This window comes from Bicyclus anynana, chromosome 24 (assembly GCF_947172395.1).
Source record: "Bicyclus anynana chromosome 24, ilBicAnyn1.1, whole genome shotgun sequence".
NCBI lineage: Eukaryota > Metazoa > Arthropoda > Insecta > Lepidoptera > Nymphalidae > Bicyclus > Bicyclus anynana.
In genome coordinates this window covers 6,659,231-6,673,295 of record NC_069106.1, presented here as the reverse complement: position 1 = coordinate 6,673,295, position 14,065 = coordinate 6,659,231, and the positions used below count along the sequence as shown (strand labels likewise).

The 14,065-nt window shown below is 38.8% G+C and overlaps 1 protein-coding gene across 1 annotated transcript in view; it reads left to right on the top strand.

Annotated features, from left to right (window-relative positions):
- Positions 1-13,679, top strand: part of LOC112052611 (thyrotropin-releasing hormone receptor) — a 119,080-nt gene extending 105,401 nt beyond the window's left edge. Inside the window, exon 4 of the mRNA XM_024091758.2 lies at positions 8,603-13,679. Within this exon, the coding sequence (XP_023947526.1) occupies positions 8,603-9,710 (1,108 nt within the window). The 3' untranslated portion in view covers positions 9,711-13,679. The remainder of the gene's footprint in view (positions 1-8,602) is intronic.
- The last annotated feature ends 386 nt before the right edge of the window (positions 13,680-14,065 follow it).

Genomic DNA, 14,065 nt, shown 5'->3' with positions numbered 1-14,065 from the left:
AGGAATGTGGATTTTTATCCTCCTCCTAAAAAGTTAGCCCGCTTCCATCTTAGACTGCATCATCACTTACCATCAGGTGAGATTGTAGTCAAGGGCTAACTTGTAAAGAATAAAACAAAAATAGTTATAAGTTTTAATTTGAGTCATGGAAAGAAGCATGCTGGGCCTAAAAATAAAGCATAAAATAAAAAATAGAGTAATAAGAAATAGGACAAAAATGACGACGCAGCAAAACTGGCATGTCTCTTCAAATGGCGCTGAGCTGGACGCATAGCCAGATCAACGGACGGGCGGTGGACAGAGAAGGTATTGCACTGGTACCCACGTGACGAGCGCCGGTCGAGAGGCCGGCTGCGACGACATCGTCGACGCAACGGGGACTACCTGGACAAGGTTGGCGAGAGACAGAGATAAAAGGAGAAGGATGGAGGAGGGCTATGGCCAAAAATGGGCGTTCCAATAATAATTAATTGACAGCAAGCAGTGACGCAAACTTATAGAACTAATTATCTTTGACTAAATTGAACTAAACAAATACTAACAATGACGAAGAATTTTTCTGACATAAACATTTATAAAAATTTTAATTTAGAATTGACATGTTTATTTAGAAGAATAATATTAGATTTATGATGAATAATGTTTTTTGTGAAATTACTTATATATTATTGGAAATAAAGTAATATAAGTTTTAATTTGGTTTAGCTTTGAATATATAGGTTTATGTTGCCTGTTTTCGTGGTGGCACTTGGAACTGGGTCCTAGCTAAAAATCAGCGCTGTATGCTGAGCTGCGACCTTTTTTAGGTTATGCCACATATCGCAGAATATTACTCTTAAATAATTGTGATGTGTAGCATAATATAATAATAAATATATTTTCTTTCTTTTTACCGGCAAATTTCCTGTAATTTTCATACATTTTATACACTCGCCGCACACGGTTAACACCGGTGGCCGCCCACACGCTACAATCGTCGCTGCTCGCTTATTGTGGCCCGCACCGGCTATTAAACGCCGACACACGCCACTCGCGCGATTATGATACTGCATGTGTGGGTCAAAAAACACCGCCACCGACCACAAGTGTCGACCACCGGCCACAAGAGGCCTGTCGCGCGCTTCAGCTGTTTTTGTGGTCCCTTCTTGTTTCTTGTGGCGGAGTGAGGCTCGTGTGCGGCGACACTAAGACTCTATAGTTTTACATTGAAGAAAAATTGGTGCTCTTCTACGGTTTTGATTGCCTGGTTTTAATTGCTTATTTTAATTACAGTGAGAGACAAGATAGCCCAGTGGATATGACCTCTGTGATTCGGATTCCATGACTAACTAACTTACGTAGAGAAAAAATATCTAGACTTGTGGCGTCACCTGCATAAACACAACCCACATTAGTATCTAGCTCTTCGTATTATTTTTCCGATGTATTTTCAGTGCTACCCACGCAAGCCGTGGTCGAGCATTAAGTGTACACAGCAACTATAGGTCAGTACTCAGGGCATTGTATTCAGTTTATTTTACACCTATTGTTCTTTTAAGATACGTTGTTCTGTGTGGCTAGTGGTGTACAGGTTATTAAAACAACTCTAGTGGAAGGATTATTTTAAGGCCCAGTAGGCCCCGTCTAGGTATTAAATAAATGGATAGAGTATGGTTAAAAAAAATTCAGCCTTCAAATCGAACTATATCTGGTTAACACCAGCTGTCAAAACAAAATAGTAAAAATCATTCCCACTTTACAAGTAGGGCAGGTACTCAAAAAAATAATCTATACTAATATTATAAAGCTGAAGAGTTTGTTTGTTTGTTTGTTTGTTTGTTTAATTGAACGCGCTAATCTCAGGAACTACTTGTCCGATTTGAAAAATTCTTTCAGTGTTAGATAGCCCATTTATCGACGAAGGCTATAGGCTATACATTATCTCCATATTCCTACGGGAACAGGAACCACGCGGGTGAAAGCGCGCGGCGTCAGCTAGTATACAATAATATTGTTTCACGACTTTGTCGACATACTTAATACACATCTTTCTAGTGCTAATAGTTTTAAAGTAAGCCACAAATGGACAGACACACCGAACATGCCGAAACTGTATGGGTTCCTTGCTGACTACAGAACCCTAAAAAGATATAAGTATTTAATATCATTTGTGGTTATACAGAAAGAGAATCGGCTAAAAGTTTCCGAATCGAGCAGCAATACGTATTGAAACAAAAACCAATATCGTATCTTTTAAGGAGAAAAATAAATTTCCCTCGACATTGTTTATCTTTTAATACGCTCGGTATTGAAATTTCGCAAGTCGCTGGTTTGCGACTTAGAGATCTGTCTACTGATTTGTCGGTATTTTGACGCATCTGCTGAAGACTGTAATCTCATTTCTTGCCTCTCTTCCATGAGTTTAAGTGTTTGGTCCGAGAACTTTTTGGTTCTTTTCGCACGGTGGGTCTTATAGAACTTAGACCCAACGGAATGGACAGTTTCCACGAACCTGTTGTTCAGATCGTCCACAGTTTCGCAATTTGCTAGGCAATCAAAGCGGTTCTGCAGTTCTAGTTGAAAGGACTCGGGGTTTTGAATATGGGCACGAGTAGGTCGGAGCGTAGACTTCACCAGTCGATACCGTTCCAGCTGAATGTTGATATTCAACGTGCCTCTAACCATTCGGTGATCGCTACCGGTTTTCACCCTATGGATCACAGAAACATCGTTGAATATTTGCCGTCTGGTAGACAAGATGAAGTCGATCTCGTTTTTCGTGGAACCATCGGGGCTCATCCAGGTCCATTTCCTGTGTGGTGGCTTCTTGAAGAAGGAGTTCATCATAAAGAGGCCCTCCTTCTCCATGAAGTCAGCCAACATTTGGCCCCTATCGTTCCGTTGCCCATATCCAAATCGTCCCACTTTCAACTCTGAACCGCTACGTTCGCCCAGCTTTGCGTTAAAATCCCCCATCACAACATTGTAATAAGAGTTTGAGGCATGTATGGCTTTAGAAATATCCTCATACAATACCTCTACCTCCTCGTCGGGATGTGTCGAGGTCGGTGCGTAAACCTGTATAACCTTCAACGAATACCGTTTGGTAATTCGGAGGACCAGGAACGCTACCCTGCTCGACACACTCTCGACTTTTACAACATTGTTCACGAGGGACTTGTGAACGATAAATCCGACACCACCCTGGGACTGTTGGTCGCCCTCCCGGTAGTAGAGCATGTTGCCGGATTCAAGGATTATCGAGCCCTCCCCCTCTCTTCGGACTTCAGACAATCCTATGATATCCCAGTGCAACTTGCTCATAACTTCTTCCAGCTCGATGACCTTTTCGTCGGACCTCAAAGTGCGTGCGTTGTATGTTGCCAGGTCTAGTCGTCGGGGTTGGCAGCGGAATCTCTGCCGGAGATTCTTAACACCCCTTGCCCCGCCGTTACCATAACCGCTGCCAGAGCCAGGAATAGCGGGGCTGCCGGGGACTAGGGGCTGTGTTTTGTTTTTGCCGTCCATACAAAGTTTTGCCCAGTACTGACCACGCTGGGCATGCGGGTTGGTCAGCGCAGTGCTAGATTACTCGCGCCGGTGTCGCTGCTGCCCGACACCGGCCTGAGGCATTTCGTAATCTAGCCTGTGGGAATGGATATACCGCCATTCGTCGGTCGCCAGAGCCTCGTCGGTCCATCTGCAGGGTGCACCACGAGCAGGTGAGGTTGGCAGTTGGGGAGACTGACTGGTACTAGCCTCCCCCTTACACCCCAATAAAATTAAATTAAATAAAATTAAATAATCGAGGCTCGAAAGTTTTCGCCAGAGATCTGTCTATTGGACAGAGGCAGCTGACGCGTTTGAAGACCGAACACGGTAATCTAATTTCTTCCAAGCCCGAGTTATTAAGTGAGGTCGAGAAGTTCTATGGACAGCTATACACGACTACTCAGCAGCCTGTTGCCAATTTGGCTAAAGACCCCAGAGCCAAGTTGACCCGACACTATACCGAAGATATCCCGGACGTCAGCCTATACGAGATTAGTGTGGCTCTCAAACACCTGAAGAACAATAAGGCGCCAGGTGAGGACGGAATCACAGCAGAACTCCTGAAAGCGGGTGGAAAACCGATACTTAAAGTCCTTCAGCGATTGTTCAATTCCGTCATTCACGAGGGCACGACGCCTGAGGCGTGGCATAGGAGCGTGGTGGTTCTGTTCTTCAAAAAAGGTGACAACACCTTGCTGAAGAATTACAGACCCATCTCGCTGCTAAGCCATGTTTACAAATTGTTCTCGAGAGTCATTACGAATCGTCTCGCTAATAGGTTTGACGACTTCCAGCCTCCCGAACAAGCCGGTTTCCGAAAAGGCTTTAGTACCATAGACCACATCCATACGCTGCGGCAGGTTATACAGAAGACTCACGAGTATAACCAGCCACTTTGCTTAGCGTTTGTGGACTATGAGAAAGCCTTCGATTCGGTGGAAACCTGGGCTGTGCTAAGGTCATTGCAGAGATGCCGAATTGATTACAGGTATATCCAAGCGTTGAAGTGCTTGTACGAAAACGCCACTATGTCAGTCCGTATTCAGGATCAGACTACGAGGCCAATCCAGTTGCAGCGAGGAGTGCGTCAGGGAGATGTGATCTCTCCGAAGCTATTTACCGCCGCACTGGAAGACGTCTTTAAGCTTCTGGACTGGAGCGGACTTGGCATCAACATCAATGGCGAGTACATCACTCAACTGCGGTTCGCGGATGATGTAGTCATCATGGCACAGACTCTGGATGACCTTAGTACCATGCTCAATGACCTCAGCAGCGTTTCTCAACAGGTGGGCCTGAAAATGAACATGGGCAAAACAAAAATAATGTGTAATGCTCATGTATCGCTCCACCCAGTTATAGTTGAGAACGCTGCACTCGAAATTGTAGACGAATACATATACCTAGGACATATGATCCAGTTAGGTAGGTCCAATTTCGAGAAAGAGGTGAACCGTCGAATCCAACTCGGCTGGGCTGCATTCGGGAAGCTTCGCGACATCTTTTCGTCCGAAATTCCTCAGTGCCTGAAGACAAAAGTCTTCGAACAGTGCGTGTTGCCAGTGATGACCTATGGTTCCGAGACTTGGTCGCTAACTATGGGCCTCATAAGAAGGCTTAGAGTCACACAGCGGGCGATGGAACGAGCTATGTTAGGAGTATCTCTGCGTGATCGAATCAGAAATGAGGAGATCCGCAGAAGAACCAAAGTCACCGACATAGCTCAACGAGTTGCGAAGCTGAAGTGGCAATGGGCGGGGCACATAGTTCGAAGAGCCGATGGACGTTGGGGTCCCAAAGTGCTGGAATGGCGACCCCGCACTAGTAAGCGCAGTGTTGGCCGACCCCCCACCAGGTGGACTGACGACATCAAGCGAGTCGCAGGGATTCGCTGGATGCAGGCGGCTCAGTATCGTGATGTTTGGAAGTCCCTACAAAAGGCCTATGTCCTGCAGTGGACGTCCATCGGCTGATATGATGATGATGATGATGATTGTTTATCTGATAGTCCACTTTACCAAATAACACTTTATTTTGTACTACATCTGCCAAAGTAACTCAACACTGTAAGTGATTTCTTTTCGCCAAAAGATCGTTGCTATTAAACCACATGGACTAAAAGCCTGCGCTAGTTAGACATGCCTCATTTAATGAAGACTAATATCAGTCTGGAGTTGGGAAGTTGGCGTTGTTAGTACAGCCCCATGCCTCGGAGAGCAACAAAGATTTTATAATACTAGATACGTTACTAACACGTCGAAACTGAGGCGCACAATGGTCGCTAATTGTCTTAATTTCATTTATTTAGTACCTAAACAACGAAAGTTATTTAAACAAATAATACCTAATATTTAATAATACCAGGAAGTGTAAAAGCTTTATAGACGAGTACATACATAAATAATGTTGTTATTATTCTTTTTGGTGTACAATAAAGTATATTTCATTCATTTCATTCGTTCATTTCTTTCGTTCATTTCATTTGTTCATTCGTTCATTTCATTCGTTCATTCGTTCATTTCATTCGTTCATTCATTCGTTAATTTCATTCGTTCATTTCATTCGTTCATTTAATTCGTTTATTTCATTCATTTCATTCATTCATTTCATTCATTCTTTTCATTCATTCATTTCATTCGTTCATTTCATTCACTCCATTTCATTCGTTCATTTCATTCATTCATTTCATTCATTCATTTACTCACTCATTTCATTCACTTATTTCATTCATTCATTTCAATCATTCATTCAATAATGTAAGTAAACACAAAGTTGTGCATTTGTGCGCTCAGTGGAGTAGCTAAATTCGGATCACTTTATTACCCGCCTATGGCAACGCTAAAAGGAAGGGTAATGATTTAGACAGTCTATTTATGTATGTACGAGTATGTATGTATGTAATGGAGAATAGATTAAATTCCACTTCTGATAACGGAGAAGCCGTTTCCTCATTGAAATATTTACGGGCAGAACTGCTGACCTGACATTGGTCATCGGCACTGCCATTTGCACTAAGTTCATTCACTTCGCTTATAAAATTAATTAACTACTCAGTTTTACTATTTATACTTATGGTAGAGGAAAGCGGCAGCACGGACTGGCAAACGCTAGTAGTAGGGTTGCCAGTCCGTGATTCCAATAGCGCGGGTGACGTAGCCTATATTAATTTTATAAAAAAATATATGACACAATTTAAACCTCATACTCTTACCTCGAAAAAATTTAAACAGAGATACTCTCTATGTTTTTAGTATCAAAAGAAAGGTCTTGGCGAGCTCATTACAAATATAATATCATAGGCAAGCAACACCTTCATTAAACATAAGTACACGGAAGGGCTAAGTGGCGTGTTTCCCATGGGATTTGTGAAAAACTCCACGCGGCCGAATTTTTTTTTCAGCCTTCATAAAATGTGGATTGTCTGGATACAGCAGGCTCTCTTTCTAACAATGAACCGCTATGCTGCGTGATTCGTTTTCTTCTGTTTTACATACACGAGCTTATTCAATCGGTGTAAAAGGAAAACACGATAAAATCGACTGTTGCTTGGAAAAGCTTATTGAGAGAGATTTAATAGAATGGTAGTATATTATTTTCCTTTTTCTCTTAACTATGCTGGAAGGTTGTTAGTAAGTATTAAAGCCTCAAGCTCAACACCGAGAGGTCGTGGGTTCGATCCCCGCTCGCTGGCAACGTCAATATTGATGATATTTATATGATACTTGCGGACGCCCGCGGCTTCGTCCGCCCTTAGATCTCTTTAAGCCCTATCGCAAAATCAATCAAAATGAAAAATCCGCTATCGAACGTCTACTAACAATAAACTACCTTCCTGCCAAATTTAATTTTACTACGTTTTAGATATTTCGTTAATGACCTCATGATCATTGGACCAATAGTCATTGGACCAAGCAGTAAAAAAGTAGCCTATGTTCTGCTCGAAGATCCAATTTATCTCTATACCAAATTTTATTCAAATCGGTTCATATTATAGCCATAAAAAGATAAAAGACAAACTTACTTTTTGTCTCCGTCGTTATCAACCCATATTCGGCTCACTGCTGAGCTCGAGTCTCCTCTCAGAATGAGAGGGGTAAGGCCAATAGTCCACCACGCTGGCCCAATGCGGATTGGCAGACTTTACACACGCAGAGAATTAAGATAATTCTCTGGTATGCAGGTTTCCTCACGATGTTTTCCTTCACCGATTGAGACACGTGATATTTAATTTCTTAATATTTACTTTTGCATTTATAATATTAGTAGGTATGGATGCATTAAATGGGCATTAAACGGGCGTAGTTGCAAATCCGGTCCGAGGCATGCACCTCCAACTTTTCAGTTGTGTGAATTGTAAGAAATTAAATATCACGGGTCTCAAAGAAAAACATCATGAGGAAACCTGCATACCTGAGAAATTTTATAACTCTCTACGTGTGTAAAGTCTGCCAATCTGCATTTGGCCAGATTGGTGGACTAAGGCCTGATCCCTTTCATTCTAAGAGGAGACTCGTGCACGACAATTAGCTGAAAATAGCTAGCTGAAAATGGGTTATTAATAATGATGATTCATTAAAAAGTATCAAAATACTTGGACCTTGCTCACGAGATTACCGCCATGTGGAATGTTGAGTCAACTATTATTGTTCCGATAGTTGTTTCAGTCAATGGTCTTATAGCGAAAAGCTTCGACCAACACCTTAAGAAGCTTTCGCTTAACTGTTGGATCAAGAGTCGGATACAGATGGCAGTGATTCTTGTGACGGCGCGTATTGTGAGGAAGTTCCTCACTCTGGAGCCCTGACCACCGGTTGCTTGGGCACTCAAATGTCCCGCAGCGGGAGGGTGAATTTTTTTATAAATTTTAATAATGTTTTGTATTTTATACTTATATTGTTAAAAATTAAAAAAAAAGAAGTAATAATCTCATTTATGAGAGACATAAAAATGATTCATTAAAAAAAGCGTTGCCCGCTCCTCTGTCGCTCCCCTCTGTCGTCTTACCCTGAAAACTGCGAGAGCGACTGTGTTATATGTTTTCCTATAATTCTGTTTCTTTCTTCTCTTACAGTCCAATCCTGGGTGTCGCCACGTACACCCACGAGCGATACCACGACGGCACTGAAGTCCCCGTCTGCCTCACCCAAGCCGACACCTTCTGGTCTGCGCTGTTCTTCATCCTCATCATAGCGATCTTCTTCATCATCCCCCTCGGAGTACTCCTCGTCCTATACAGCGTCATCGCCAAGAACCTCATGGAGAACCCTGTAATAATAGCACAGAATACTAAAAACACTACAAACGCTGGTAATGTCGTTAGGTACAGAAAGCAGGTCATATTAATGCTCGGTACAGTCGTCCTCTCATTCTTCGTATGCCTCCTTCCATTCAAAGCTCTGACTTTATGGATAATCGTGTTTCCACCAGAGACAATACTGTCATTAGGCATAGACGGTTATTATATACTGCTATATTTTTGTAGAGTAATGTTGTATTTAAACTCCGCGATCAACCCTATATTGTACAATTTGATGTCATCCAAATTTAGAGAAGGGTTCGTTAAGTTGTTAAGGATAAATAAGTTGATGAGATGCGGTAGACATTTAAGGGAAAACATGCAAAGAAGGGACACATTCAATACCACAACATCAACAGGCTTTTCGAGCAGTCAGAATACATCAGACTCCTTTTGGAGACGGTACAGTAATAGAGCTTCATCTCAAAAGTACTTCTTCAACAGAGAAAGCAAAAAGATAAAAGAAGTCAAAGAAGTTTTCGACACAAAAGTGCAGCAAGTCAAAATAGGCGAAATCATCAGTGTTGAAAACACAAGGCGTAATAGCATGAAAATTATAGCAGCTCTCAACGAACTGAACGATGATTTAGATGAGGTAAATAAAAAAGATAGCGTGAAACGTAATAGTAATAAACTAGCAACTGTAAACAGTTGCAATGATGTGCAGGTAGATATACATAACGCTGACGATGAAACTGTCAGTTTAACGGAGAACAATAAACAGATACAAATATTAAATTTAGATGTTAAAACTAATAATGTGTATTCGGTAACATTAGATGTTAGCGAGCGAAGCGACAGAAACAGGTTTGTATGTGTGCCAGCGCAAGAGAGTAAAAATATATTTGTATACGACTTTAAAAGTAACGAAAGTTTCGTGTGAATGTACTTAGTATTTTGTATAATTATTGTATCTTAAGCCGTGTCCATATACGCATAAGTTCTTCAATCAGATTACCGATACACCGTATATTTTTTTCGTACAGTATCAAAGATCCGACGAAATTCATTTATTTCAAATAGGCGTTTACAAGCTCTTTCGAAACGTCAGGTAATAATATTAAACTTAAGATAATGGTGATAATAATCATTCGAAAACTTAAAATTAAAGTTACGAGGGTTCCGAACGCGCCTTGGTCCGAGAAGAGCCCACAACAAACTCAGCCAAGGTTTATTTTTTTTTATTTATCACCATTTTACAACTTATTTAACTTTTTATTAACTAATATCATTTTTCGTAACAAACTTTGTACCTATAATTCTTATCACTTTTTTAGTTTATTCCATATAGCATCATGATAGCGTTTAAAATCATCTACTTCTGTGTACTTTGATGTTAAAAAAATATTCATCAGATCAAAATTAATTTATTTCAAGTAGGCTTATACAAACACTTTTGGAACGACAAGTTTGACTACTTGTAATGACTACCGTGTTACTATACGTGTCGGAAAAACGAATATATTGGCCAATATAAATTTTAATAACAAGGCGAAAGAAAAAGCTTTTCCCACTCCAAACTATCGTCATCGAGTGGAGAGTTCGTTCTAAAAGCGCCTTGGTCCGAAAAGAGCCCACAACAAACTCAGCCAAGGTTGATTTTTTTTTTGTTTACCACTATAATTTTTATACTATACAAGGTTCATTTATTCATTTATTTGTTGAGAATACACACAGTATATTCAGATGTTATTGAAGGTAAGACGCAATTTAATTGAACTGTTTGAAATATTACATTGCGTCTTACCTCGTTTAGTCGGAAGGGATTACATTATTTTGAATTTTGGAGTCACATGTCACCTGCGTAGCGAAATGGTCATGCTTTCACGCCATTTCAATAGTCTTATCGGATCGAGCGAACGACACAAATGTGGACACGGCTTTAGCGGTGCGTTTGGCCAATCGCCAAGTAAATCAATGCATTTAGTTAGTCATAGTTAGACCGAATGCCTGCCTGCCAGACATACCTAATTATTGACGTGACAACGTCTTATAATTCGATAGAGCCGGCTGCACACTCGAAAAAAGATGACGTCATGCGTCGTTCTAGGGTTGCCAACTTTTTTACAAGAAATAAAGTATATTCTGGTCTATGAAGATTATTGAACAGTATTTAAGAAAAACGTACATTTTCTTCTGAAAAATGCAACCATTCTGTCAGTATTTTCTTATGACGTTACCACGTTCAACTATCTTCAGTAAACCGACTTTACAGACAACCGATTTTTTTAAAAAATTTTGCCATATTTTTTAAATATGACCAATATTCCTGTTCCCACGATAAGTTGCCACAAGCCTGCCACATGATTCCTCATTTTATCCTCTAGAAAATATCGAAAAATTACATTGTATACTCGGTCTAGAATTCTCTGGAGCCTTGAAACGTGCTTTGCGAAGCCACGCAAAACTCCATGATAGGGTAGTTGACTCATATCTTATTTAATTTAAATAATATTAATTTCGCACAGTACATGGAATAAGGGTCCGAAATAATATATCGATATTAATTAATAAAAGTTACGGATTTGTTATAAAACTTAATTTAAAAATCGTATATATTTTAAAATTTTCCAAACGTCAAAAACGCTATCGTCCATTTTGTGACGTATTGTGACGTACTAAACGTCAAACTAAATTATGAGCGTTTGACAAAAATAGTAGTCTTTAAAGGATTTGTTAACGTCATAGATGATACATTATATATTGAGATAGATACGCAACTCTCATTTCAGTTAAAAAAGTTATATACCGTGATCACTAGATGGCGCATTCTAATTAGATTTATTGGCTACCCATAGATGGCGTTCTCTCTACGAGTACAATCTATATTTTTGTTGTGACTATTGCTGTTTGTTTTCCTTAATTCTTATATATTATTAATGAAAAAAATTTAACATAAACATAATATTTACAAAATCACCTATTTCACTATATAATACTAATATACCCAAATATTTAAAATTGCCAAATTTTATAAATATATAGAAATAAGGAAAACAAACTGCAATAATCCTTCAAATATTAAAGGATTTTTAATTAAAGAAAGAAAAGAAGATTCTTATTATTCAACGATTTATTTTTCTTTTGTGATTATGAAAATATCTTAATGCACTTCAGCAGCCTGATAACATTAGTGCACCAACTATGAATATTGACGTTTATGATTATAAATAACCACTGATAACATCTACACACTGGTCACCTTTAAGAACACGTAAAATTGCTGGCGACATTTTCGCCACGCCGTTTCGCAACACACCGGGCCGCCTTCTGAGCACAATTCCGATGGTGGTCGAGCATGTCCCATGGTTAATTATTAACTATGCACACCAAATCCTCAAGTAATACCCATTATAAACACTTATTTGTACCGATTACATCTTATTTTAATATTTTTCGTTCACCACTGTCACCATGTTTTAAATTAAACTCTGATCCCGATTGTGTACTGATTTTTTATTGACATACCTTACATTGCGTAAAAACATCACTATAGCAACAACAGAAAAAATTCAAAGACAGCTAAACTGTCACATTTGAAACTATTTTTTTTTTTAATTTTCATAGAGTTTGAACAGGAGTGATTTTAATCAAAAAATGTGCTTCATGCGTGCCATCTATATTGTGCCTGAGAAAACTTTGCTTAAGTTTTTGTACCGTGAGCTCTGGAGGGCAGTACTTCATACAAAATATTTTACGTAAGCGAACTGTGCGGAAGTTTCACCCCCATGGTTAACGTTATGAAACAGTTGAAAAATAGACACGCATGGCTAACAGCGTTTTGGCTCGTATTGACAAATAAATATGTAATATAAATTAGAATTATCATGTAATCATGTCAAAAAAAAATATGATAATTTTTTTTCAATCTAGTAGATGAACGATAGTAATAGAAAAAAGTGTCAACTAGCTTATTGGCTACCGTATAGTTACTTGCCTATGGTCGGAGCATGACAATCACTCAGCCTTTCTAAAACAAGGTATGTCTGACAACCGCAGGCTCAAGGTCTATAGAGGAAATTATCGAAATATACCATGTAAGTTCCTATAGATTCCAATTTTTATACATCAATGTACCAATATAGTGTTACCAATTAAATTCCAGACAATCAATAACATGTACGTAGACAAATTAATAGATTATACCTATACTATGTTAAGTAATTAATGATAACAATAATAGACATTAATTTTGTCCAAAACTATTAAGACAATGTAATCAACACTGCCTTCTTTATGTGCTATGTTAAATAAATGTTAATGATTTTTATTAAATGCTTTGTTTTTCTTTTGTCAATTTATAATTCACAAAATATCCAAAAAAAAACTGTAAATTTTTAAATAGGGATGATGACAGTTTTTTAAATTGTATATAAATTAAGAGTATACTAATAGTAAAGCAATTTTGTAAAAGGAACAGGGTATCTGCGATCATTACTTTCGGAGCTACAGGGGTTTAAAGGGTCAGATTTGCGGCGCTGCCGCGGATCCCTTAAAAACGCCCCATACAACATGGCTCGAAAAAATGACGTCATAGGCAATGTAATGATCGTTAGATTTGTATGCGCGTTCAAACAAAATTACTAATATCTTTGTTATTTGTGCGTTTATCTTTATAGTTCATTTATTGAAAAATGTCACATTTAATGTAAGGAAGCTAAAACTGTATGAATTTTCATCTAATTACGATAAAAAAATTTTAATAGTTTTTGAAATTTTATAATTTGATTTATTTTGCAAATATCCAGACAATCTTTGCTTTTTATGTATAAATTAGTTAACATTGATCCTATTTACCCGAATGTATCATAAAAATCAATATATTCAAACCTAGTCATCATCCCCATTGTAAAACTATGCCAGTCATGATTTCATTTATGTAAAATGCAACCGAAAATTTACTTTAATAATAATATAAGATCAAACGAACTTAGTGAAGTACGTTCATTATTATATGAGGCGCTTTATTCGACGATACAAAGTATTAACTAGGTTAGAATGAATGAGAAATAATCCATCATTTTATATCAAAATAGGCATACTAAGTAAATAGGTAAGCTTAACCAAATATCTCATTTACTTAGCTTGTTTACTATGCACGCACTTGTCTGAAATCATGTCTGATAAATACATGACTACTTTTCATCCTGGAAATCTGCTCTTTCTGTAAGAATTAAGAACAAAGAACCAAGACTTTTATATGGATCCAAGGGACTTTGATGTAAGAGTGCTGGCAGT